Raw genomic sequence first — 24,688 nt, 5'->3', positions numbered from 1 at the left:
CATGCCGTGTTGTTAACCTTCTGCGGCAGGGTTATTGAAGACTTGCAGCAGCAAGAGCATTGGAGTTCACCTGGCGCTGGTTCAGTCTTTGATTGGGAGTCGAGACACCCGATTCACTGTTGGTCATAAACCTGTCCAATCTGCAGGATGGACAATGCTTCAGCTCCCCGAGTCTAGCAGATTTGGCTGAGGTGCAGTTATTTTACTGGAATTCCATAAGTCAAATCAGAAAGATTTCCTTGAGTGTTTTTGTTTTATTTTACATTTAAAATCTGCAATCTCTATATTGCTGCATTGATAAATTTAGTATACCTGACAACAAAGTGCACTTTGCAAAATAAGCTATAAATTAAACTGATCTAAACACCAAATGATGAAATAATTCCTTCGCATACACTGTACTTTTCATGACTGCAACTTTCTACTTTTTTTTGCATCTGCCTGGACATAGCATCCTTCGCTTCCTTACATATGTTCCTGGTGGTCTCTTCAAACAAGGAGAATGCTTGCCGTCAGACCCCTAGGTCTGAGAGATGGAGAAAGAAAAAGAAGGGGGAGAGAAAAAGAGAGAAAATATGAGAAATAGAACTGAAGTCAATACAAGTTAAAGGATGTAGAAATGAAAATAAAAGACCGAGGGAGAAACAACATTGATGGGGGAAAGGAAGAGGGCAGTCACTTAAGATAACAAGGTGTAGAGCTAGATGAACACAGCAGGTTAAGCAGCATCAGAGGAGCAGGAAGGCTGATGTTTCGGGCCTAGACCCTTCTTCAGAAATGGGGGAAGGGAAGGGGGTTCTGAAATAAATAGGAAGAGGGATAGGTGGATAGAAGATGGATGGAGGAGAAGATAGGTGGACAGGAGACAGACAGGTCAAAGAGGCAGGATGGAACCAGTAAAGGTGAGTGTAGGTGGGGAGGTAGGGAGGAGATAGGTCAGTCCAGGGAGGATGGACAGGTCAAGGGGGCTGGATGAGGTTAGTAGGTTGGAGATGGGGGTGGGGCTTGAGGAGGGCATAGGTGGGAGGAAGGACAGTTTAGGTGGACAAGGACGAGCTGGGCTGGTTTTGGGATGCAGTGGCAGGAGGGGAGATTTTGAAGCTGATGAAGCCCACATTGATACCATTGGGCTGCAGGGTTCCCAAGCGGAATATGAGTTGCTGTTCCTGCAACTTTCGGGTTTCATTGTTGTGGCACTGCAGGAGGCCTAGGGTGGACATGTTGTCTGAGGGATGGGATGGGGAATGCGACTGGGAGGTGCAGTTGCTTAGTGCGAACCGAGCGTAGATGTTCTGCAAAGTGGCCCCCATGCCTCCACTTGGTTTCCTCGATGTAGAGGAGGCCACAACGGGAACAGCGTATGCAGTATACCACATTAGCGGATGTGCAGGTGAAAAAGTGCTTGATGTAGAAAGTCTTCTTGGGGCCTGGGATGGGGGTGAGGGGGGAGATGTAGGGGCAGGTGTAGCACTTTCTGCAGTTGCAGGGAAAAGTGCGAGGTGTGGTGGGCTGGAGGGGAGTGTGGAGCGGACAAGGGAGTCATGGAGAGAGTGGTCCCTCTGGAAAGCAGATAAGGGTGGGGATGGAAAAATGTCTTTGGTGGTGGGGTCGGATTGCAGATGGTGGAAGTGTCGGAGGATGATGTGTTGGATCCAGAGGTTGGAGGGGTGGTATGTGAGGATGAGAGGGATTCTGTTTTGGTTGTTATTGCGGGGAGGGGTTGTGAGGGATGAATTGCAGGAAACACAGTTGAGGGCGTTCTCTACCACTGAGTGGGGGAAGTCGCAGTCCTTGAAAAACAAGGATATCTGATATGAATGGTAGTGGAATGTGTCATCCTGGGAGCAGATGTGGTGGAGGCATAGGAATTGGAAATAGGGGATGGCCTTTTTTCAGGAAGGTGGGTGGGAGGAGGGTGTATTCTAGGTAGCTGTGGGCGTTGGTGGGCTTGAAATGGTGATATCGTTTTCTAGGTGGTTGCCTGAGATGGAGACAGAGGTCCAGGAGGGTGAGGCATGTGTTGGAGATGGTCCAGGTGAACTTGAGGTTGGGGTGGAAGGTGTTGGTGAAGTGGATGAACTGTTTGAACTCCTCGTGAGAGCACGAGGCAGCGCTGATGCAGCCATCAATGTAATAGAGGAAGAGGTGAGGTTTAGGGCCAGTGTAGGTACGGAAGAGGGTTTGTTCCATGTAACCTACAAAGAGGCAGGCATAGCTTTGGCCCTTTGCGGGTACCCATGGCCACCTCCGTTGTCTGTAGGAAGTGGGAGGAATTGAAAGAGAAGTTGTTCAGGCTGCAGCCGAGTTTGGCGAGTGTCAGTGGAGGGAGACTGGTCGGGCCTGCGGCACAGGAAGAAGCAGAGGGCCTTTAGCCATTAAGGATGGTTTGGGAGATGATGGTTTGGTGCTCGGGGAGTGAGGTCATGATCAAGGGGCCTGTAGGAGAAGTGTCGGAGAGTTGGCGCATGGACTGAGTGATGTAGAGGTCAGTGTACCATACTACAACCGCTGCGGGTTTTATGGTAAGGTTGGGATTGGAGTGGAGGGCTGCACATTCTGCAGGGGAGAGTTTGGAGTGGGTGAGAGGGATGGAGAGGTTGAGGTGATTGATGTGTCGATGGCAGTTAGAGGTGAAAAGGTCGAGGGAGGGTAGGAGACGTTGGGGTGGTGTCCATGAGGAGGGTGTGTGTTGGAGGTGGGTGAAGGGGTCAGTGGAGTGAGGGTTAGGCTCACAGTTGAAGAAGTAAGCGTGGAGGCAGAAGCGGCGAAAAACTGCTCAACATCCAAACGTGACCGGTATTCATTGATATGTGGGTGGAGGGGATAAAGCTAAACCCTTTACTGAGGACTGACCGTTCGTCTTCAGTAAACGGGGAGGTCTGGGTGGATCATGAAGACTCGGCAGGGCTGGGTGCTGCTGCCTCCTCTGGAGCTGCTGGCTGTGGAGGTAGTGGGCAGAGCGATGTCAGTGTAGATAGTGGGCCGTGCAGCGTCGGTTGTTAGGCGGAGTTGCGTCGGCATTGGCAGTGGGCGGAGCTGTTGGTGTCAGCAGTGGGTGGAGTTGCGTCGGCGGAGTTGTGTCGACGTTGGGTGGAGTTACGTCAGTGTGGGCTGAGCAGCATTGGTGGTGGACGGAGCGGGGTAGGCGGCAGCAGCGGCAGCAATGATGGTAGGTGTGTCCTCAGTGCTTATGGAGTTGGCCTCGGAAATGGAGGCAGTGGCATCAGCAGCAATGTCAATGGTGTTAGCTGTCCTGGAAGTGGTGTACCCGGCGGCGGAGGATGTGACGTCACCCGTGGGTGCACCGACAGTGGCCTCATGGCCAGTGGCAGCAGGCACATTGGGGGGAAGGCCCTGGGTAGGGTTGATGATTTGGGAGGTGGAGGAAGCCCGTTTTGTGTGGTAGGCACCAATATGCTTACTGTACTTAATGGTTTTTAGTGTCCAATAAAGCTGAGTAGAATTGGGAGTTCAGGTTGTGGATCCTAAGAAACAGGAGGGGGCCTTTGCAGGTCTGGGAGAGGGAGGCTGTTAGTCAGTCTTTGATCAGTGATGGGCTTGTGCTCTCTTCCTGCCTTGATCTTCTGCACTTAGTGATCTGCCTTGTTTCAAAGTCAGTAACACCTTGTTGAAGCAGGTCTTGCCAACATGGGTGTTTCAGCGCACTCTCTTCGCAGCTGTTGAGGTCAAAACGAATTTTCTTCTTTGAGTTGGCTTTCAGGATTTCTCTGAAATGTTTGTGCTGGCCAGCCTGTGATTTTTGACTAGTCATGAGCAGGAGTAGTGAGCACTCTTTGATAGACAAGTGTTTGTCATTCTCACACAACGCAGTTACTGTGTCAGAACGGCTACCTCAGGGCTCCGGTTGCCTGCTTCCTAAAGATGCTAGTGTTTGTGTGATTGTCCATCCACATTTCATGTTAGACCATTCACAGGCAGTACTGATGCTATGATTCAAGCATTGTCAGATTGTAGTGATACATCACTCAGGTTTCGCAGCCATAGAGTAGTGTCAGGAAAACAACTTTTTTTTTCGTTTATTCATTAATGGGATAAGGGTGTTGCTGGCTAGGCAGCATTTATTGCCCATCCCTAATTGTGGGTGTAGAGCTGTGCTGTGGGCCTGGTGAGACATGTAGGCCAGACCAGGTAAGGATGGAAGTTTCCTTCCCAAAAGGACATTTGTGAACCGGGTGGGTTTTTCCAACAATTGACAATGGATTCATGATCGTCATTAGATTGTTAATTCCTGATATTTATTGAATTCAATTCCCACCATCTGCTGTGGCGAGATTCGAACCTGGGTGCCACAATGTTATCTATGTCTCTGGATTAACAGTCCACTGATAATACCACTAGGCCATCGCCTCCTTTAACTACCTTGCAGATTATATCTGCCTGCAGCTGAGAGGATACCTGGCTTCCTTATTTACCATATTTACCATGGTTCTTTATTTATCATAATTGAAGTATCATTTATTATCCCCGTTCCATCCCTCCCCTGAGGTCTTTGTTCCCAGTGGAAATTCTGTCCTGTGGAATGTATAACATTTGCCTCCTTAGGCTGGGCCAGAACAATGTTGGTAGTGGTCATGCTGAAATGCATAGCTCAACAGGCAAAGTTTCATTCAGGGATATTGAGAAGAGTCAGGTAGGAGTAGCCGACATATGGACAGTCTCTGGTAACATGTTTTGAAAGGGCCTAGTATGGTTGAAGCATGAATATCTGATGTAATTTTTCACAGTAAGGTATTAGCTCTCACTTCACTTTCACAAAACTAATTTGGCTTCACACAGGCAATGATTCTGGTTAATAGTTTGGGTGTCCGAAATTAAATTTAGCCACTGATCCCGAACGGCATTGTTTTATTTCAGAATCAAGAAATAAATACTGGAAATTCTGAGAAGGTCTGGAAGCATGTGTGTGGAGAAAGAGAAAACGAATTCATGTTTCTGGTCATGATAACTTGTCAGAACTGAACAAGGTTAGGAATGTAATGGGTTTTATTCAAATAAGGAGGAAGGGAAAGGGGTGAGGGGAGGATAAAGCGTAAGGGACGGTCTTCAATAAATTAGAGGACAGGAGGATTAAATGACAAAAGGGAATGGTGATGTGAAGCAAAAGATGATGTGATGGGACAAGAATCAGAGGATCTGGAAGAGGTGTAAGTGGGAAAAGCAGAGATATTACTAATAGTTACTATCTAAAAATAACAGAAATGCAGTTCTGAAATTATTGGATTCAGTGTAGACTTCAAAAAGACTGTAAAGTGCGCCAGACGAAAGATAAGGAAGTGTCCTCCAAACTTACATTGAGCTTTTCTGCAGCAGTGAGGACAGCAAGGTCAAAATGGGAATGAAGCAGAGAATAAAAATGTCAGGCAACCAGAACCTAAGGGTCACACTTGGAGACTGAACATAGGTGTTCTTCTTTTAAAAAAAGCTGCTTAATCTTTATTCGCTCTACCCAATGTGAAGGCAACTGCATTGTGAGCAGCTAATACAATATACTAAATATTAAGTGTACTTTAAAGAGTGCATAAGGACAGAAGGACTTGAAGCTTCGTGTGCTTCAATATTTGAAGGAGACAGGACATATTGAGGGAGCAGTTAGCAAACCATATGGAATCTTGGGCGTCACAAGTCAATTGACTCCTAAAGCAGGGACATTGTGCTGAATCTTCATAAAGCACTGATAGACCACAATTGGTGTATTGCGCACAGTTCGGACTGCCATGTGATAGGAGGGATACGCAAGTCCTTGAGAGGGTGCAGAGGAGATTCACTGGAATGATTTTGGGGATGGGGAATTCTGGATACAACGTAATGCTGGAGAAGCTTTGGTTGATGGTAAGAAGATGTATCGGCCTTTTACCACTGCCCCTCTCCCTATAATATGTGAAAATGGAGTGAAATATGTGAAGTTGCAGTATTTGTCTATGATGCAGTTATTTGCTTGTGTACTCTTCCCTTAGCCATAACCTCTTCTTGCATCAGTTATTTACTTCAACACAGAAGATAATGAATTTATGCCCCGACTTCACATGGATATTAATAATATTCATTAAATTCTTTGTGTGTTGTCTGAGACAATTTATTTGCAGCTGAGTTCCTCATTGTCAAGTGTCCATTAATGGATTTCACATTTGGCTGAAGAATTTAGTTCAAACAGTGTCCAAAATCAGCACTATAAATATATCACTGTTCTGCAATCAAATGTTTGTCTCCTTCAGCAAAACTACTGCCCTGTTACAAACATTAGAACCTTTAACCCCAGATGCAATGCAGCATAGATTCACCAGAATGCGAGATTACACAGAAGAGGGTTGTAACCTTTTTAATTTAGGACATTAAGGGGTGGTGTGATTAAAGCTTTCAAGATATTAATGGCTGACTGGGGAGCCCAGGACTAGAAGAAACAGCCTAAAAGTTAGAGCTAAATATTCCAGCGGTGAAATTAGAAAGCACTTCTACATAAAATGGCGTTGAAAAGTTGGAGCTGTCTTCGGGGAAATATCGTTTATGCTAGGTTTATAGCTCAGTAAGATATCGAGGAATATGGGGCCACGGTAGGTACATTGTATCGGGTTGCAGAGAGCCATATTCTCATTGGATGGTGGAAAGGGCTAGAACAGCCGAATGGCTTCCAGTTCCTTTTTAGCTTTCTGCAAAACCAATACCTAATACGCCACATACAAATGCTATTCATCTCCAGTCACGTGGGGTCAATTTCTGCACCAGCTGGGGGCACCGTAAAGGGCTGTCCTCAACCTCTCCCTTCATCTGAGGAGTGGTGACCCTCAGGTTAAGCCACTACCAGCCATCTCCCACAACCAAGGGAGCAGCTGTGTGGTCCTCTTGGATTATGGCAACTCTACCTTCTGTTTTTATTTTACTCTTATCCAGTAGTTTACTGTCAGGATCTATTTCTCCAGAAAAACTGCTACAGACAAACCACACAATATGTGTTAATTGCCTTGTGGTCTGATTCAACTGATATATCCAATTATGTCTTTTGTTAGAATGTTTTATCTTTTGATAAATTGACCTGTTTAGACTGTATACAATAGTTTTGTGGTGCATTAGTTTTTCACTTCCTAAGGTGACTAGGACTCCCATCCATATGTTTTCTAGCAAGTGATTTAGAGCAATACAAGTTTAAATCTTAAAACAGGTTTATTAATCCAGCCCAAGTAGAAAGTAAAAACATCACTACCATAAATACACAAGAGATTTTTCGTTTGGAGAAACTGTTAAAGAAAAAAATAATTTTGGATAAAGTCCAAACAAGTGAAATTATTGAATTAAACCATGGACTTTCTTAAACATGGATGGAAAATGCCCTTTTGGTTTTAACGAAATTAAGTAACCAGCCTTTTGAAGATAGTGAGAGAATTTATTTTTTTCCCAATCCCTTAATTATTACACACTTTTTTGTTGTTATTTTAGCTGTGTGATTCATCGAAGGGAAAGAAATGGCAAGTGAAGAACATTTGCCGGTATTTGATCAGTTTTATGGTATGCTGTGGGAATAAAACTGACAACTAATTAGCTTTGTTCTAGGTAATTGTTCCTCACTGTTACTTCAGAAATAATTCACCATCAGCATTTAGATGTATGTTTTCCAACTGGACAAAATAAGCTGCTTTTGGTACATGTATATAGGAAGTTTTAAGGATCATGTTCTGAGACAAAGCCTGACAATAATGCGGTCTAGGTTTATATTAGGACATGGGTATATGAGAAAATAAAGACGGTTCTTTACTCTTTTGTATTTTTCATAGATGATCTTGCATCCAAAGCGAATATCATCATTGACCCTGCAGAGATCTCTGCCATTTCAATGGACGACTTGGATGAGGATGATGAGAGTGTAACTCAGCAGGTACAAAACCACAGCAGAACTTTTTCTGACTAAGTTTAGATTGTTTAACTTGTTAGGTCCCAGGAGTGGATGAAACTAATGCTAGCCTAGAGTACTCTGAGGATTGTGTGAAGGGTGTGTACGTGTTTTAAGATGCAGACTTCAGATCTTCAAATCAAGAGTGTAACTCTTGGTCAGACATTGATACATTATTCTCTTAGCACCACAACATATTGCAAATGCTTTGTAATTACATTGTGTGTAGCAACTGAAACTGCATAAAGTGCAAATAGCTTCCCATTAATCTTTATTTGTGGAATCTACACTATCAGAGCATAAAAGTACCCTCTGTTATAGTATTTACAGCACAAAAAAAGGCCAATTGGCCCAACAGGTCCATTCGAGAAATAAAAATAGAAAATGCTGGAGAAACTCAGCAGGTCTGACAGCATCAGTGGAAAGAGAAACAGAGTTAACATTTCGAGCCTGATATTACACATCCTTGGAAATAAAAGGAGCTGGAAAATGGTGCTTTTTGTGCTCTTGAGGAGGAGTAAGTAGAACGGATTTTAACGGTGCCCAGAGCAAAAAAAAACAAATGCAGTGATAATGGTGAAGCACCAGTATCAGTGCTTCAAACAAGCCTAACATTGTTTTAACCCAGAAACACTGATGCAGCAGGAAAACCCAAGTACTGCACTATGTTTATCTGCTACCCCAGGAGCACTCTTTGAGCAGGAATATCATCCTATTTTGTTAATCCACTGTGCAAGCAGTGGATCTTAAATAATATTTTCATGATCCAGCATACCAAGAAAATCTCTCACGACAGCACTCAACCCTAGCTGCTAATTAATGTTGACTTGTGAAACATGACATGGAAGTTATAACAGCCCTGAGGGATTCAGTCACAGAACTATGAAATTAATTGGATCAGATGTGTCAAGATCCAGGAGTCCAAACTAACTTCAGAGAAAGAGAGGGCATCTAGTGTAAATATATTAGATATTCAACATCATGTCAATTAGAGGATGGATAGAACAGCTTTGAATGTGTCATGCTAACCTTGTAGGAGAAATCCATACCAGGAATAAAGAAGGCAAGCACAGGCTAAACAAATGTGAATTTAAATGCAGTAACAAATTACTGGCAATATGATGTCGGAAAAAAATAACTTTTAAGTGAGCTGCAAGGAGAAACGATAAGGGGTTCACTGGGATACATACAGCCTCAAGGCACAATATACATTAAAGAATGATCAAAGGGGATGAAAGATATCTAGCAAAGGAATGTTAATGCTTCTACAAGGCATAATTGTCCTATAATAGTAACAAAGCAGTCAAAGAAGTTAAACTGTAGAAAGTACATAAAGGTTTCAATGTCAAGATTGAGCATACTGCAGTAAATAATCTGACTGCTTCTTTAAAGTACTTACTAAGGAAGGCAATGAATGACATGCCTAACCATGACAGAATTGATGGATTTTGTTTTCCCTTCACTCTTTCTTGGAATGTATGCATTGCTAGCAAGGCCAGCAATTGTTGTCCATCTCAAATTACCCTGCAACTGAGTGGTTTGCTCGACCATTTCAGTGGGCAGTTAAGAGTCAACCTAATTGTCAAGAGTCTGGAGTCAAATGTAGGCTGCACAAGGTAAGGTTGACAGCTTTCCTTTCACAAAGTACATTAGTGAGGTGGATGGGGTTTTTAGAACAATCAATGATAGTTATATTCCATATTTATGAGCTTGAACGTAGGCTTTTGGATTGCCAGATCATTGAAGTTACCTTTATGCCACCATCTTCCCTTCCTTTTATGCATGTAAGGTAAAAAATGGACCTGAAGGGCTCAAAACAAGTGGTGTTCCAGTTACAGACGGTTTTAATCTCAGTAATGAAGTAGTGCAGGGAGAAGCTTTGTGATGCGCTAATGATCATAATGAAGGAATCATTGCATACGGGGAACTGTCGAAACAGGATACAGCTGATTGGAAATGAGCAGATGTGATGCATTTACTCTTGAAAAATGATTAAACAGAGACAGTTATTAACATTACGAGGTAGCAAGAACTGCAGATGCTGGAGTCAGAGATAATACAGTTTGGAGCTGGAGGAACACTGCAGGCCAGGCAACATCAGAGGAGCAGGAAATTTGACATTTCGGGCCAGGACCCTTCTTAAGAAATGGTGAGGGGCAAGGGAGCCGGGAAATAAATGGAGAGGAGGGGTTGGGCCAGGGCAAGGTAGGTGGGATGGTGATAGGTGGATTCAGGTAGGGAGTGGTGCGGATTGGTCAGTGGGTTGGGTGGGGTGGACAGATGGGAGACAAGTTGGACAGGTTATGTCGGGTCAACACGGCGGGAGGGAGAATGGATGCGGCTGGGGTGATGTTATGTTGGATGTAGGTAGTGGGTAGTGGAGATTGGTCAGTGGGAGGGGCAAGGTGGATTGTTGGGGAAGAAGATAGACGTGTGTCAGGTCAAGGATGCCGGCATGGGGGTAGGTTTGGACATGGGATGAGGCCAGGGATGGGGAGATTTTAAAACTAGTGAATTCTATGTTAAGGCCATCAGGCTGTAGGCTCTCAAGATGGAATATGAGATGTTGCTCGTCTGAACTCATCTCCACTTAGCTTGAGTCTGTATTTTCCCCCAATGCCAGTACCAATTTTTCAAAGTTACAAATTGTACAAGCTAACAGGGACAGTGGAAATCAGCCCAGGAACTCCCCACTTACGTACGGGACACCACCCATGCCCTCCACTTCCTCCAAGACTTCCAATTCCCTGGCCCCCAAAACGTTGCCTTCACTATGGACATCCAGTCCCTATACACTTGCATCCCCCATGCAGATGGCCTCAAAGCCCTCTGCTACTTCCTGTTTTGCTGGCCCAACTAGTTCTCCTTCACCGACATCCTTGTCAGCTTAACTGAACTTGTCCTTACCCTTAAAAACTTCACCTTTAACTCCTTCCACTTCCTACAGACTAAGGAGATGGCCATGGGCATCCGCATGGGCCCAAGCTGTGCCTGCCTCTTTGTAGGATACGTGGAACGGCGCCTCTTCTGCTGCTAAACTGCACTATCTCCCATTGCTACATTGATGACTGTACTGGCATTGCCTCATGCTTCCAAGAGGAGCTTGAATAGTTAATCAACTTTACTAATACCTTCCTTCGCAATCTCAAGTTCGCCTGGACCATCTTCCTCCCCTTCCTGGACCTCTCCGTCTCCGTTTCTGGTAACTGCCTCAACACCGATATCTATTTCAAACCCACTGACTCCCATGACTACCTGAACAACAACACCTCTTGCCCACACTCCTGCGAGGATACAGTCCCTTATTCCTGATTCCTACCTCTCCACCATATCTGCTCCCAAGATACAGTGTTCCAGCCCCGAACATCCCAGATGCCCTCCTGTTTCAAGGACCACAATTTCCCCCCTCCAGTGATCAAAAATGCTCTCTACCGCATTTCTCGCACTTCTGTCCTCAAACCCCATCCCCTAAAATAAGAAAGACAAAAACCCCTAGTCCTCACATACCATCCCACCAACTTCCTCAACCAATGTATCATTCTCCACCACTTCTGCCACCTACAATCCAATACCACGAGCAAAGAGATATTTCCCTCCTCTGCCCTGTCTGCCTTTTTGTAGGGACCGCTCATTGTGATTCCCTCGTCCACTCCACACTCCCCGCTCGCCCCACCACCCCAGCATCTTTCCCTGCAACCGCAGGAAGTGCTACACCTGCCCCAAACCTTCCCCCCCTTGTCTCCATACAGAGCCCAAGACAAACTGTCCATATCAGATGGGGGTTCACCTATACATCCTCCAACCTGGTCTACTAAATCCGTTGCTCCCAAGGCGCCCTCTTCTACATCGGTGAGACCAAGCGCAGATGTGGAGACTGTTTCACGGACCATCTTCACCCAGTGTGACAAACAACACCACCTTCCGGTTGTGAACCATTTTAACTTCCCCCTCCCACTCCCTGGGTGATATGTCCATTCTGGACTCTCTCCACTGCCCCAATGACGCCACATGCAAACTAGACGAGCAGTGTCTCATATCCCGCCTCGGGAGCCTGCAGCCCTATGGCCTAAACATGAGATTCACCAGTTTTACAGCCTCCTCACCCCTAGCCTTATCCCATGTTCAAACTTTACTCTCATCTCTACCTGCTTGACCTGGCACAACGTGTCTATCTTCTTCCCCACTTATCCACCCTACCTTTGCCGCCGACTAATCCCCACTGCTCCCTACATGTATTCAACCTATCACCACCCTATCTACCTTCCCCCAGCCCCAATCATCTTCCCTCCTGCCTCCTTGACCCAAAACAACCCATACATCTTCTCTCCCACCTACCCACCCCAGTCATCCCATTGACCAATTCCCACCACTCCTTACCTGGATCTATTCACCATCCCACCTACCTTCCCTGGCCCCATCCCTCCTCATTCTATTTATTCTTGAGCTCCCTTCCCCCTCCCCATCTCTGAAGAAGGGTCCGATCCAAAATGTCAACTTTCCGGCTAGTAACATGAGTCTAGTTCCAATTTCTATAAAGTATCGGAATTTACTTAGAGTGAATTTGCAGATCGTCTGTAGGAAAGTAGCTCTGTGGGGATTCAGGGTATAAAGAACAAACATGCCGAAGACTTTAAGCAGAATGGAGTGGAGTGATCTGAGCTCAGTTTTAAGGCCACTGCTGTTTCACATTCACGTTGGAGCTTTGAATTCTAAAAACAATGCCAATTTTTCAAAGTTACAAATGGTACAAGCTAACAGGGACAGTGGAAATCAAAGAAAGCAGTTCAAAAATTGCAGGATGAGCTGTCAAAATATGTACAAGGGCAGAGGAACCCACACATGTCTGGTTTGATGTGTAACTCTGATCAGTTTTATGACACACTCTGACTGTTGATTTCTGCTCTCCTGTTTGCATATGTCCTCAATCTGGCAGAGGCCAAGTGGTGCTGCTGCAGGTGCAGGAAGTCTTGCCAGGCCGAGCTGGTTAAGTTCACCAACGCTGGGTCGAGCCAATAGGTTCTTAAGCACGGCAGCTGTGAGTTTGATGAATCCCCGTCGATCCTTGACCTCAGTCGAAAAGGTGAAGGTTCGTACTCTGAGTGTGGAGCAGAGGACAGAGGAGGACAGTAAGTATCCAGCCAGTAGATGCTCAATTTGAGGTTTGGCCATCATTGCAAGAAGATTTTATAATTTTGATTTCCTTGTCAAAGAAAAGGTAACTTGAGAGTATGCAGTGGAAGTTCACTAAGCTGATACCGGGGTTGCCAGGACTGCCTTTTGAGGAGGAATTGGTGCGAATAGGCTTGTATTCACTAGAGTTTAGAAGAATGAGAGTAGGTCTGAATGAAAATGTATAAGATTCAAACTGGGCTGAACAGACTATATGTAAGGCGGATGTTTTCCTTGCTTGGAGAGTATAGAACAAGTAGACACAGTCTTCTGATACAGGGTAGACTATTTAACTTTGAGTTGAGGAAAGATCCCTTCACTCAAAGGGTAATAAACTTTGTAAAATTTGCCACCCAAGAAGGCAGTGGAAGCCAAAGCACTGAATATATTCAGGATGAGATTAATAAATTATTATAAACTAAAGGCATCTAGGGGTATGGGTAACAAGTGGGAATATGGCATTTAGATAGAGTATCAACCATCATCACATTGGAAGGAGGAGCAGGGTTCAAGAGCTGAATAGCCTGAATTGCACGTGGTTCCGATGTTTTACAGTTTGAAAGCAGTTACAGAGGCAGTAAGATGGACTGTTGTTGGGGAAGGGGCTTGTGTGAGTTGTGTGGTAAAAACACAAGTATGGAGATATAGAGGAGTAAAGAACAAAAGGGGAAGGTGTGACTTGTGCTTTTAGATGACGTACAAGCTTTGAGAAAACATGAGATGAGTTACTCACTGCAGAATCCAACTTCCATCCTGCTTTTGTAGCTATGATGATAATACCCCCAGGAGGCTGGCTCTAGTATTGTGTAATGAGGGGAAATTAATTGATGACATCAAAGTTTAGGATCTTCTAGGCAGTAGTGACCATTGTATGATAGAATTCAAAACTCAGTTTGTGTGTGAGAAAGTGCAGTCCCATTATAGTGTTCTGGAATTAAACAAAAGAAATTACAAAGTCACAAGGATAGATTTGGCAGTTGATAAGCAATGGCAGTTGTTTAAGGAGCTACTCAATTCCCCACGAATACATTGTATCCCAATGAGGAACAAAGATAGTAAGGGAGCTAAAAAACATGCATGACTGAAATAGAAGGTCAAGGACAATATAAAGTCAAGACTAAGGTACACCATATTGCAGAGGCAAGTGGCAGGCAGGAGGATTGGGATACTAAAAAGTTAATTAAAAGAGCTAAGGCAAGTTACAAGAGAAAACTAGCACAAAATATCAAAAAGGATAACAAAAGCTTCTATAGGTAAATAAAAGGGAAGAGAGTTGTTTTGGTGAATGTTAGTCCCTTGGAAGATGAAACTGGAGAGTTAATAGTGGGGAACCCTGAAATGGCAGAGATGTTAAATCAGGTCTTCATGATGGGGGACAATAGTACAAAAGGGTAAATCACAAAGTTGGATCATATGGGATTAGGGGTAATGTATTAGCTTGGATAGGTGACTGGCTAATGGAAAGAAGACAGAGTTGGGATAATGGGAACTGCAGATGCTGGAGAATTCCAAGATAATAAAATGTGAGGCTGGATGAACACAGCAGGCCAAGCAGCATCTCAGGAGCACAAAAGCTGACGCTTCGGGCCTAGACCCCCTCTGGTGGAGGGTCTAGGCCCGAAGCGTCAGCTTTTGTGCTCCTGAGATGCTGCTCGGCCTGCTGTGTTCATCCAGCCTCACATTTTATTATCAGAGAGTTGGGATAAGTGTTTTTTTTCTAGATGGCAAGAAGTAACTAGTGAGGTGCCAAAGTGTTTGGTCCCCAGCTATTTGCAATCTACATTACCCACTTAGATACAGGGTTAGAAGGCTCTGTAGCCAACTTGGCAGACGACACAAAAATAGACGGGACTGTAAATAGCAGTGTGGAAATAATAACCTTACAAATGGATACAGATACTTTAGGAGAGTAGGAAAAAATGTAGCAGATGGAGTTGAAGTTGCTAAGTGTGAGGTCCTGCATTTTGGTCGGAAAAATGTGAAGGCGACTATTGTCTAAATTGGGAGAGACTTCGGGGTGCTCCATGCAGAGGGATCTGGGTGTTCTCATTCATGAGTCATAGAAAATTAGCATGGAGGTACAGCAGATAATTGGCTTTTGTAGCTAAAGGAATAGAATATAAGGGTAAGGAAGTATTGTAACTATACAAGGCATTGGTGAAACTGCACTTGGAGTATTGTGCACGGTTTTGGCCCCTTTATTTGAGGAAAGATGTAGTGGCATTGGAGGGAGTTGAGAGAATGTTCACTAGATTCATCCCAGAGATGAGGGGTTTGTTGTATGAAGACAGATTGAACAGTTTAGGCCCACACTGTATGGAATTTAGAAGAATAAGGAGAGATCAAATTGTCGTGTTCAAGATGATAAAAGTTATAGATAAAATAGACGTGGAGCAGATGCTTCCTTTTGTGGGGCAGTCTGGGATGAGGGTCATAGTCTTAGGATAAGGGGTAGCAAATTTAAAACAGAGTTGAGGAGAAATTGCTTCTCTCAAAGGGTTGTGAATCTGTAGAATTCGCTATCCCAAAATGCGATGGATACTGGGACAGTGAGTAAATTTAAGGAGGAGTTAGACAGTGTTTTAGTTGGTAGTGGGTTGAAGAGGAGTAGGCAGAAGGCAAGAAGATGGGGGGTGAGGAGAAATCAGCCATGATCGAATGGTGGAGCAGAGTTTGATGGGCCGAATAGTCTAATTCTGCCTCTATATGTTATGAACTTACAAAGGTAGATGGTGGGGAATTCAGAGGTGATGGTATTGCCGTTGACTGTCAAGGGAAGGTGTTCAGGTTCTCTCTCGTTGGAAGTGTTCATTGCCAGGCATTTGCCATTTTTCGTACTCAAGCTTGATTGTTGCCAAGTGATGCTGAATGCAGGTACAGACAACTTCAGTTACTGAAGAATTGTGAATGGTGCTTAGCACTTTTCCTGGCATGCAGTTCTCCAGGAAGTGAACACACACTGTCCTTCAGTAGCCAGAGACTCAAATGATGCATGAACCCAGGTGAAATTGTGAAAGGTGTTTCTTCATGCAGCAGGATTTGCCAAAAGTGATTAATGATCAGTCTGTTGGGAGTATAACATAGCATATATAGCATAGCTGGCACAGGACCAGCAAAGGTAAGAGCATGGAGATATCTCCAGCATGAAACTGTCCACAAATGCGGTGTGACTGAAACAGTTACTGGTGTCGATGGTAGCCACGATGTAGAGGTGCCAGTTTGGTCTGAGGTGGACAAAGTTAGACGGCACGCAACACCAGATTATTGTCCAACAGGTTTATTTGAAATTACAAGCTTTCAGACTGCTGCTCTTTTGTCAGGTGAAGTCCCTGAAGAAGGAGCAGCGCCCCAAAAGCTCATGATTTCAAATAAACCTGCTGCACTATGACCTCGCATCATGTGACTTCTGACACTTGCAAAGGTGGAAAAAAAGATGTGCACCCTCTGATTCACCTAGTGCCTGACCGCCTCAAGTTAATGTGGTAACCAGCAATTGTTTAACACTTAGAGGAAACCTTCATTGCACTGAATAATGTACATAGACTATATAGAACAGTACAGTGTAGTACAGGCCCTTTGGCCCACGATGTTGTGCCAAACATTTCCCCTGAACCTAAGGTCTATCTAATCTCCATCTCTAACTTATACCATCGTCCACATGCCTATCCAATAGCCACTTAAATGCCCCTAATGAGGCCGCTTGAAAGTTAATCTTATTATTTTACGCCAGTCAACTTGGGGTTAAGCGGTGCACCACTATTGAGCTAATGTGGCCCAATTTGTTATTAATATCAGCTTTTCCTTGTGCTTTGACAATACAGACCTATGAATTATAAGTAAGCCTAGGCTTATTGAAACATAAGATTCTTACGGGTCTTGGCAGAATAGAGGCAGAGAGGTGGTTTCTCGTCGGGAGAGAATCTAGAACCTGATGGCATACTCTCACAGGAAGGGGTCTCTGATTTAAGACAAGATGAGTGGGAATTTCTTATTTCAAAGGGTAGTGACTTTGCGAAGTTCTTTACCGCAGAGAGATGTCAAGGCTGAGATTGGAAGATTTTTAATCCGTAAGGGAATTAGGTTATGAGAGAAAAGGCAAGACAGTGGAGTTGAGAATTAACAATCAGCTACACTCTCATTGAATGATGGAGTGTACCTGATGGACCAAATTGTCTACTTCAGCTCCTATGTCTAATGATCATTCACCTTCAATAGACTGCTCAACTATTCATTAATAACTTATCATATCTGATCGTGGTCTCGATTGCACATTCCCATCTATCTTAGATTCTTGGCTAGTAAGGGGATTATTCTACCTCTGCCTTAATATATGCAATAGTCCTGCCTCCACCATTCTTTGGAGCGAGATTTTCAAAGACCCATGACCCGCTGAGAGAAAAAAAAATCCTTTAATCCCCATCTTAAATGGGCAACCCATATATTCAAGTCATGTCCCTTCATTGTAATCTCTACCACAAGGAGAAACCTCCCTTCGTCTTCGATCCTGTCGAGTCTCCTCAGAATCTTATATGTTTCAATAAGACCACTTCTCATTCTTCTGAACTCCAGTGAATGCAAGTATAGCCTGTCTAATGTTCCCTCACAAGGTAAACCAGTATCAATGACACAACACTATCCAAGTGCCACGCAATGACCATTTCCAACAAGATGGAATCTAATCATTGCTACTTGACATTGAATGGCATTACTGTCACTGAATACCACTCAAAACAGCCTGAGGGTAAGCATTGACTAGAAACTGGACTGGACTAACCTAACCCTCCCTCCACTGACCCCTTCACCTGCCTCCAACACAAGTCCTCCTGGACACCCCCCCCCCACCCTCCCTCGACCTCTTCATCTCCAACTGCCGTCGAGACATTAACCGCCTCAGCCTTTCCACCCTCTCACCCACTCCAACCTCTCCCCCACAGAACGGGCAGCCCTCCGCTCCAACCCCAACCTCACCATCAAACCCGCAGACAAGGGCGGCGCAGTGGTAGTATGGTGCACTGACCTCTACATCGCCGAGGCCAAACGTCAACTCTCCGACACCACCACCTACCGCCCCCTTGATCATGACCCCACCCCCGAGCACCAAACCATCATCTCCAATACCATCCATGCCCTCATCACCTCAGGGGACATCCCACCCACAGCATCCAACCTTATTGTTCCCCAACCCCGCGCAGCCCATTTCTATCTCCTTCCCAAAAACCACAAATCCGCCTGCCCTGGTCGACCTATTGTCTCAGCCTGTTCCTGCCCCACCGAACTCATCTCCACCTGTCTGGACTCCATTTTCTCCCCTTTGGTCCAGGAACTCCAACCTACGTCCGTGACACCACCCACACCCTCCACCTCCTCCAGAACTTCCAATTCCCTGGCCTCCAACACTTCATTTTCACCATGGACGTCCAGTCCCTATACACCTGCATTCCTCATGCAGATGGCCTCGAGGCCCTCTGCTTCTTCCTGTCCTGCAGGCCTGACCAGTCCCCCTCCACCGACGCCCTCATCCGCCTAGCCGAACTCGTCCTCACTCTCAACAAGTTCTCTTTCGATTCCTCCCACTTCCTACAGACAAAGGGGGTGGCCATGGGTACCCGCATGGGCCCAATCTATGACTGCCTCTTTGTAGGTTACGTGGAACAGTCCCTCTTCCGCACCTACACAGGCCCCAAACCCCACCTCTTCCTCCGTTACATTGATGACTGTATCGGCGCCGCCTCTTGCTCCCAAGAGGAGCTCGAACAGTTCATCCACTTCACCAACACCTTCCACTCCAACCTCATGTTCACCTGGGCCATCTCCAACACATCTCTCACCTTCCTGGACCTCTCAGTCTCCATCTCAGGTAACCAGCTAGAAACTGATGTCCATTTCAAGCCCACCGACTCCCACAGCTACCTAGAATACATCTCCTCCCACCCACCCTCCTGCAAAAATTCCATCCCCTATTCCCAATTCCTCCGCCTCCGCCGCATCTGCTCCCAGGATGAGGCATTCCACACCCGCATATCCCAGATGTCCACGTTCTTCAAGGACCGCAACTTTCCCCCCCCCCCCATAGTGGTCGAGAACGCCCTTGACCGCGTCTCCCGCAATTCCTGCAACACATCCCTCACACCCCGCCCCTGCCACAACCACCCCAAGAGGATCCCCCTCATTCTCACATACCACTCCAGCCTCCGGATACAACGCATCATGCTCCGACACGTCCGCCATCTACAATCCGACCCCACCACCCAAGACATTTTTCCATCCCCACCCTTGTCTGCCTTCCGGAGAGACCACTCTCTCTGAGACTCCCTTGTCCGCTCCACACTCCCCTCCGATGCCACCACACCTGGCACCTTCCCCTGCAACTGCAGGAAGTGCTACACTTGCCCCCACACCACCTCCCTCACCCCCATCCCAGGCCCCAAGATGACTTTCCATATTAAGCAGATGCTCACCTGCACATCTGCCAATGTGGTATACTGTATCCATTGTACCCGGTGTGGCATCCTCTACATTGGGGAAACCAAGTGGAGGCTTGGGGACCGCTTTGCAGAAACCTCAGCTCGGTTCGCAATAAACAACTGCACCTCCCAGTTGCGAACCGTTTTAACTCCCCCTCCCATTCCTCAGACAACATGTCCATCATGGGCCTCCTGCAGTGCCACAATGATGCCACCTGAATGTTGCAGGAACAGCAACTCATATTCTGCTTGGGAACCCTGCAGCCCAATGTGGATTTCACAAGCTTCAAAATCTCCCCTTCCTCCACTGCATCCCAAAACCAGCCCAGCTTGTCCCCGCCTCTCTAACCTGTTTTTCCTCTCACCTATCCCTTCCTCCCACCTCAAGCTGTACCTCCATTTCCTACCTACTAACCTCATCCCGCCTCCTTGACCTGTCCATCTTCCCTGGGCTGACCTATCCCCTCCCTACCTCCCCACCTATACTCTCCTCTCCACCTATCTTGTTTTTTCTCCATCTTCAGTCCATCTCCCCCTCTCTCCCTGTTTATTCCAGAACCCTCTCCCCATCCCCCTCTCTGATGAAGGGTCTAGGCCCGAAATGTCAGCTTTTGTGCTCCCGAGATGCTGCTTGGCCTGCTGTGTTCATCCAGCCCCACGCTTTGTTAACCATATAAATACTTCGGCTACAGGAATAGTTGAGGGGCTCGGAATCCTGCAGTGAGTAACTCGCCTCCTGACTTCCCAAAGCCTGTGCACCATCTACAAGGTGCAAGTCAGAAGCATGATATGGATACTCTTCTCTTGCCTGGATGAGTGCAACTCCAACAACACTCAAGGACATAGATTCCAGTATTTTTTTTTTGATAATAGATATTAGGCTAACCAGCTTGTAGTTTCCTGATTTCTGTCTCCTTCCTGTCTCGAATTGAGTAGTCACATACAATTTTCTGGTCTGATGGGATCTTTGCAGTACCTAGGGAGTGTTAAAATTAAGACCAATGCATCTTCAACCTCAGCAACTACTTTATTTTATCATCTTAGGAGAAAGTCCATCAGGGCTAGAGGACTTACTGGATTTTCATTCTGATAATTTTATTTGTATATTTTCCATGGAGATTGTACTCATTTCAAGTTCCTCACACCCTTTCATATTGTGGTAGTTATTTCTGGAGTATTATTTGTATCCTGCTCAGTGAAGTTAGGTGTAATTTGTCCAATTCATCTACCATTTCTCTGTTTTGCATTATTAATTCTCCAGATACACACTCTGGAGGTTATGCATACTTTACCTTTTTTTCCTTTTAAATACCTATACAAACTGTTGCAACCTAAGGCTGAAAGTCTGAAGCATCATAAAATTACTAACTTTACAAAGTTAACTCTTTACCATAGCTTACATTTAGTCAATTGGCCCATTTCTAAGTAAGTTGATACAAGTCAGTACAGATCCATATACCAACTCTACTTTCTTTGGGCTTGAAGATGGCATGTTCTTTCAGTCATGATACAGGAATGACCTAGATAGAGGCTGAGCAGCTTTACAGTGTAACTCCATAACATTAGTGTATCATCTTCACTCTGTTCTCAATCCCATGGTGCATTTTTGTAAAGTGAAGCTGAGTAGAGTTACATGATGGTACTGTAACCCTAACCCTGCCAAGATTTGTATTGGCTACTGTTAGTTTTATTGTGTGATTGCATCCAAACAAAGTTAGTCCTGAAATGTTAATTTCCCTACTAATCCCATGAGTGCCTGGTTCTGATTATACTTCTATCTGGTCAGTCTGCAGTATTAAGGTGGTGGCAGAATCACAGCATGAGTGATCCTCGTAAAGCTGTCTGAACTGTGTGATTATTTGATGACTGTTATGGAGCTGATGCACAATGATACTTTGCTTCTCCTTATAGTTGAAGGAAACCACGGAAATGATGGCCTGTTGTTAGGGCGTCCCCCTGACGAACCAGATCACCCGATCACAGAGAAATCTTTACTGGAAATCCTGGATGGTGCTATCATGATGTACAACCTGAGTGTGCACCAACAGCTTGGCAAGGTAACATGCTCATTCTGTTGAGGGACTGGTGTGATGGTCTCATTGAACATCATGGAGGGCTGTACTGTTCCTTCTTCACAGTATAGCTGTGGGATCTGTTACAGCAAATTGAGATAGGTCCATGGTTCAACATGTTATGCAAGAAACGGCACTAGTATTACATTGAAATTTCAGCTTGAATTCGTAAGTCTCTGAAGTAGTGCTTGAGCCACAACCTTCTGTTTCAGAGGCATAAGTGCAACCAATTGAACGTTACTACAATACAGCCTGTTTTATTGGCTGTGAAAGAAAAGAAAAATGACCTGCATTTATGCAGCACCTTTTATGCCAACCAGTGATCTCAAAGTGCTCTACAACCATTGAAGTACTTTTGAAATGTAATCATGGTTGTAATATAAGAAATATTGCAACTAATTTGCACATAGCAAAATCTCTTGAAAAACAGTAACATGATGACTGAATAATCTTGTTTTTGTGGTGATTATTGAGAGATAGATATTGACCAGTCGATAAGCCCCTGTTCCTTCTCCAAACAGAGGCATGGGATCTTTTGAATCCATCAGGCAGTCAGATTACCCTGACCTTAATGACACATCTGTACAATGCCACCACTAGCAATGCAGCACTCACTCGACTCTCTGCTCTGGAGTATCAGCACAGATTTTTGCGCTGAAATCCTCATGTGGAACTTGGTCTGGAACCTTGTACCTCTGAGTCAGAGTATTACTGTTGGTATTAAGGGCTCTAAGACAGGGAACTTTGCATTCTATAATCAGTAAAAATGTTTGAGGGCACTCTGGGGGGAGAAAAGTACAAAATGAAGCATTTCAAGAAGGTGGGCTAATTAGTGTGAAGGAGATCAAATATTAAAATAATAATGGAAGTTGAACAGCTGTCTTATTTGGATTTTAGCAAAACATTTTACGCAAGAGTGAGAAACATGGCTAGAAGATAATCAGGGTACAGCCTTGAAGTAAAGAGAAGACCTTTTAGATCAGAGATAAGGAGAAACTTCAGCTGGAGAGCGGTAAATGTATGGAATTCACTACCACAGAAGGTTGTAGAGGCCAGGCCATTGAACATATTTTAGATGGAGATAGGTTCTTGATTGTCAAGGGGATCAAGGGTTAAGGGTGGGAAGTGGGAGAATGGGTTTGAGAAACTTATAATCCATGATCGAATGACAGAGCAGACTCAGTTGACTGAATGGCCTAATTTCAGCTCTGTTGTCTCATGGTCCTATGGTGTATGCAGATAACACGAAGATTGGTGGAGTAGCAGATAGTGAAGGGGACTGTCAGAGATTACAGCAGAACATAGACAGATTGGAGAGTTGGGCAGATAAATGGCAGATGGAGTTCAATCCGGGCAAATGCGAGGTGATGCATTTTGGAAGATCTAAGTCAAGAGTGAACTATACAGTAAATGGAAAAGTCCTGGGGAAAATTGATGTACAGAGAGATCTGGGTATTCAGGTCCATTGTTCCCTGAAGGTGCAATGCAGGTCAATGGAGTGGCCAAGAAGGCATACGGCATGCTTTCCTTTATCGGGTGGGGTATTGAGTACAAGAGTTGGCAGGTAATGTTGCAGTTGTATAAGCCTTTGATTCAACCGCATTTAGAGTACTACGTACAGTCTGGTTACCACATTACCAAAAGGATGTGGATGCTTTGGAGAGGGTGCAGAGGAGGTTCACCAGGATGTTGCCTGGTATGGAGGGTGCTCGCTCTGAAGAAAGGTTGAGTAGATTAGGATTATTTTCATTAGAAAGACGGAGATTGAGGGGGGGGGGACCTGATTAAGGTCTACAAAATCATGCGGGGTCTAGACAAGGTGGATAGCAAGAAGCTATTTCCCAGAGTGGGGGACTCAATTACTAGGGGTCATGAGTTCAACGTGAGAGGAGGAAGGTTTATGGGAGATATGTGTGGAAAGTTCTTTACGCAGAGTGTGGTGGGTGCCTGGAATGCATTGCCAGCGGAGGTGGTAGACGCAGACACGATAGTGTCTTTTAAGATGTATCTGGACAGGTACATGGATGGGCAGGGAGCAAAGGGATACAGACCCTTAGAAAATAGATGATAGGCTTAGACAGAGGATCTCGATCAGTGCAGGCTTGGAGGGCCGAAGGGCCTGTACCAGTGCTATAATTTTCTTTGTTCTTTGTCCTTTGTCTTTTGTATAAAAAGGGATAGTAAACAGTTTGTGTTGGCTGCTGTTTGACCTGATGTAGAGACATGTGTAAATGTGAGTATGGGTTTACAATGGGGCAGCCATAACCCTTATCAGAGTTGAGAGAACAGCACCTGAGCTCAGGAAGATGGGACCATTTATGTGAAAAAATTTCATTGAAATTTCCTGAGTGCTGTGGATGTAGTGAAACTGAATCTACGTAAACGATGCCAGAACCTCAAACTATAGGGTGTGGCTCCTCGTTCAGAGGAAAACAGGGTGATAGAAAGCTTGAATTTAAGTACTTCATGTGGAGGACCTTTTAATGTTTGGAGCAGATTGTCTGTGGAAGCAAATCAAGAGGAAGTTGGATCAGAGTTTGCATTTGGAAGTGATCAGGAGCTTGAAGAGGCAGAAAATAACAGCTTTCTTTTGATCTTTGAGATCAACCAGATGTGTTTAGTCCTGTGGTATTTTCAGGTTCAGGTCATTGCTGCCATTCCAATCATTGACCAGAAATGTGTAAAGAAGACCTCAATGTAGCCGCCTCTCGCCTGTCATTGAGTGTTAAGCAGAGAAAAGGAAACCTGTGAACTCTGTAGCAGGGATGAGCAATCTCACCCTGGGATCACCAGTAGCTCAGTAGGACACGCTGAACCAAGGATCACCATGTGAACAACATCTGCCATACAGAATATTATACTTGCACAGTATTGCATTAAAGCCAGTCGATTGGATGTTTAAGATGCAGAGGCACTCCAATTCTGTCAGTGTTGTTGTGATGATTCGGTTTTGTTATTATTGATGTCTCTGCATGTGTGATGGCTATGCCTATCATTCAGCAGAAATTTTGCTGGAAATTGTAATGTTTCATTTGAGAGTCAGTCTCTTCTGCATTTTAAGTGACAGGTAATTTTTAGAATTG

At 44.9% G+C, this 24,688-nt stretch overlaps 1 protein-coding gene across 1 annotated transcript in view; it reads left to right on the top strand.

Moving 5' to 3' along the window:
• The window catches only part of LOC125460234 (E3 ubiquitin-protein ligase RNF123), a 334,824-nt gene that overhangs the window by 105,726 nt on the left and 204,410 nt on the right, over nucleotides 1-24,688 (top strand). The window contains exons 22-24 of the mRNA XM_048547433.2: nucleotides 7,785-7,885; nucleotides 12,834-13,026; nucleotides 21,445-21,590. Coding sequence (XP_048403390.1) covers nucleotides 7,785-7,885; nucleotides 12,834-13,026; nucleotides 21,445-21,590 — 440 coding nt within the window. The remainder of the gene's footprint in view (nucleotides 1-7,784; nucleotides 7,886-12,833; nucleotides 13,027-21,444; nucleotides 21,591-24,688) is intronic.

The sequence above is a fragment of the Stegostoma tigrinum genome, chromosome 11 (genome assembly GCF_030684315.1).
Source record: "Stegostoma tigrinum isolate sSteTig4 chromosome 11, sSteTig4.hap1, whole genome shotgun sequence".
NCBI lineage: Eukaryota > Metazoa > Chordata > Chondrichthyes > Orectolobiformes > Stegostomatidae > Stegostoma > Stegostoma tigrinum.
Note: the sequence above shows the minus strand (reverse complement) of the source record. Positions and strands in the feature narration are given on the sequence as shown.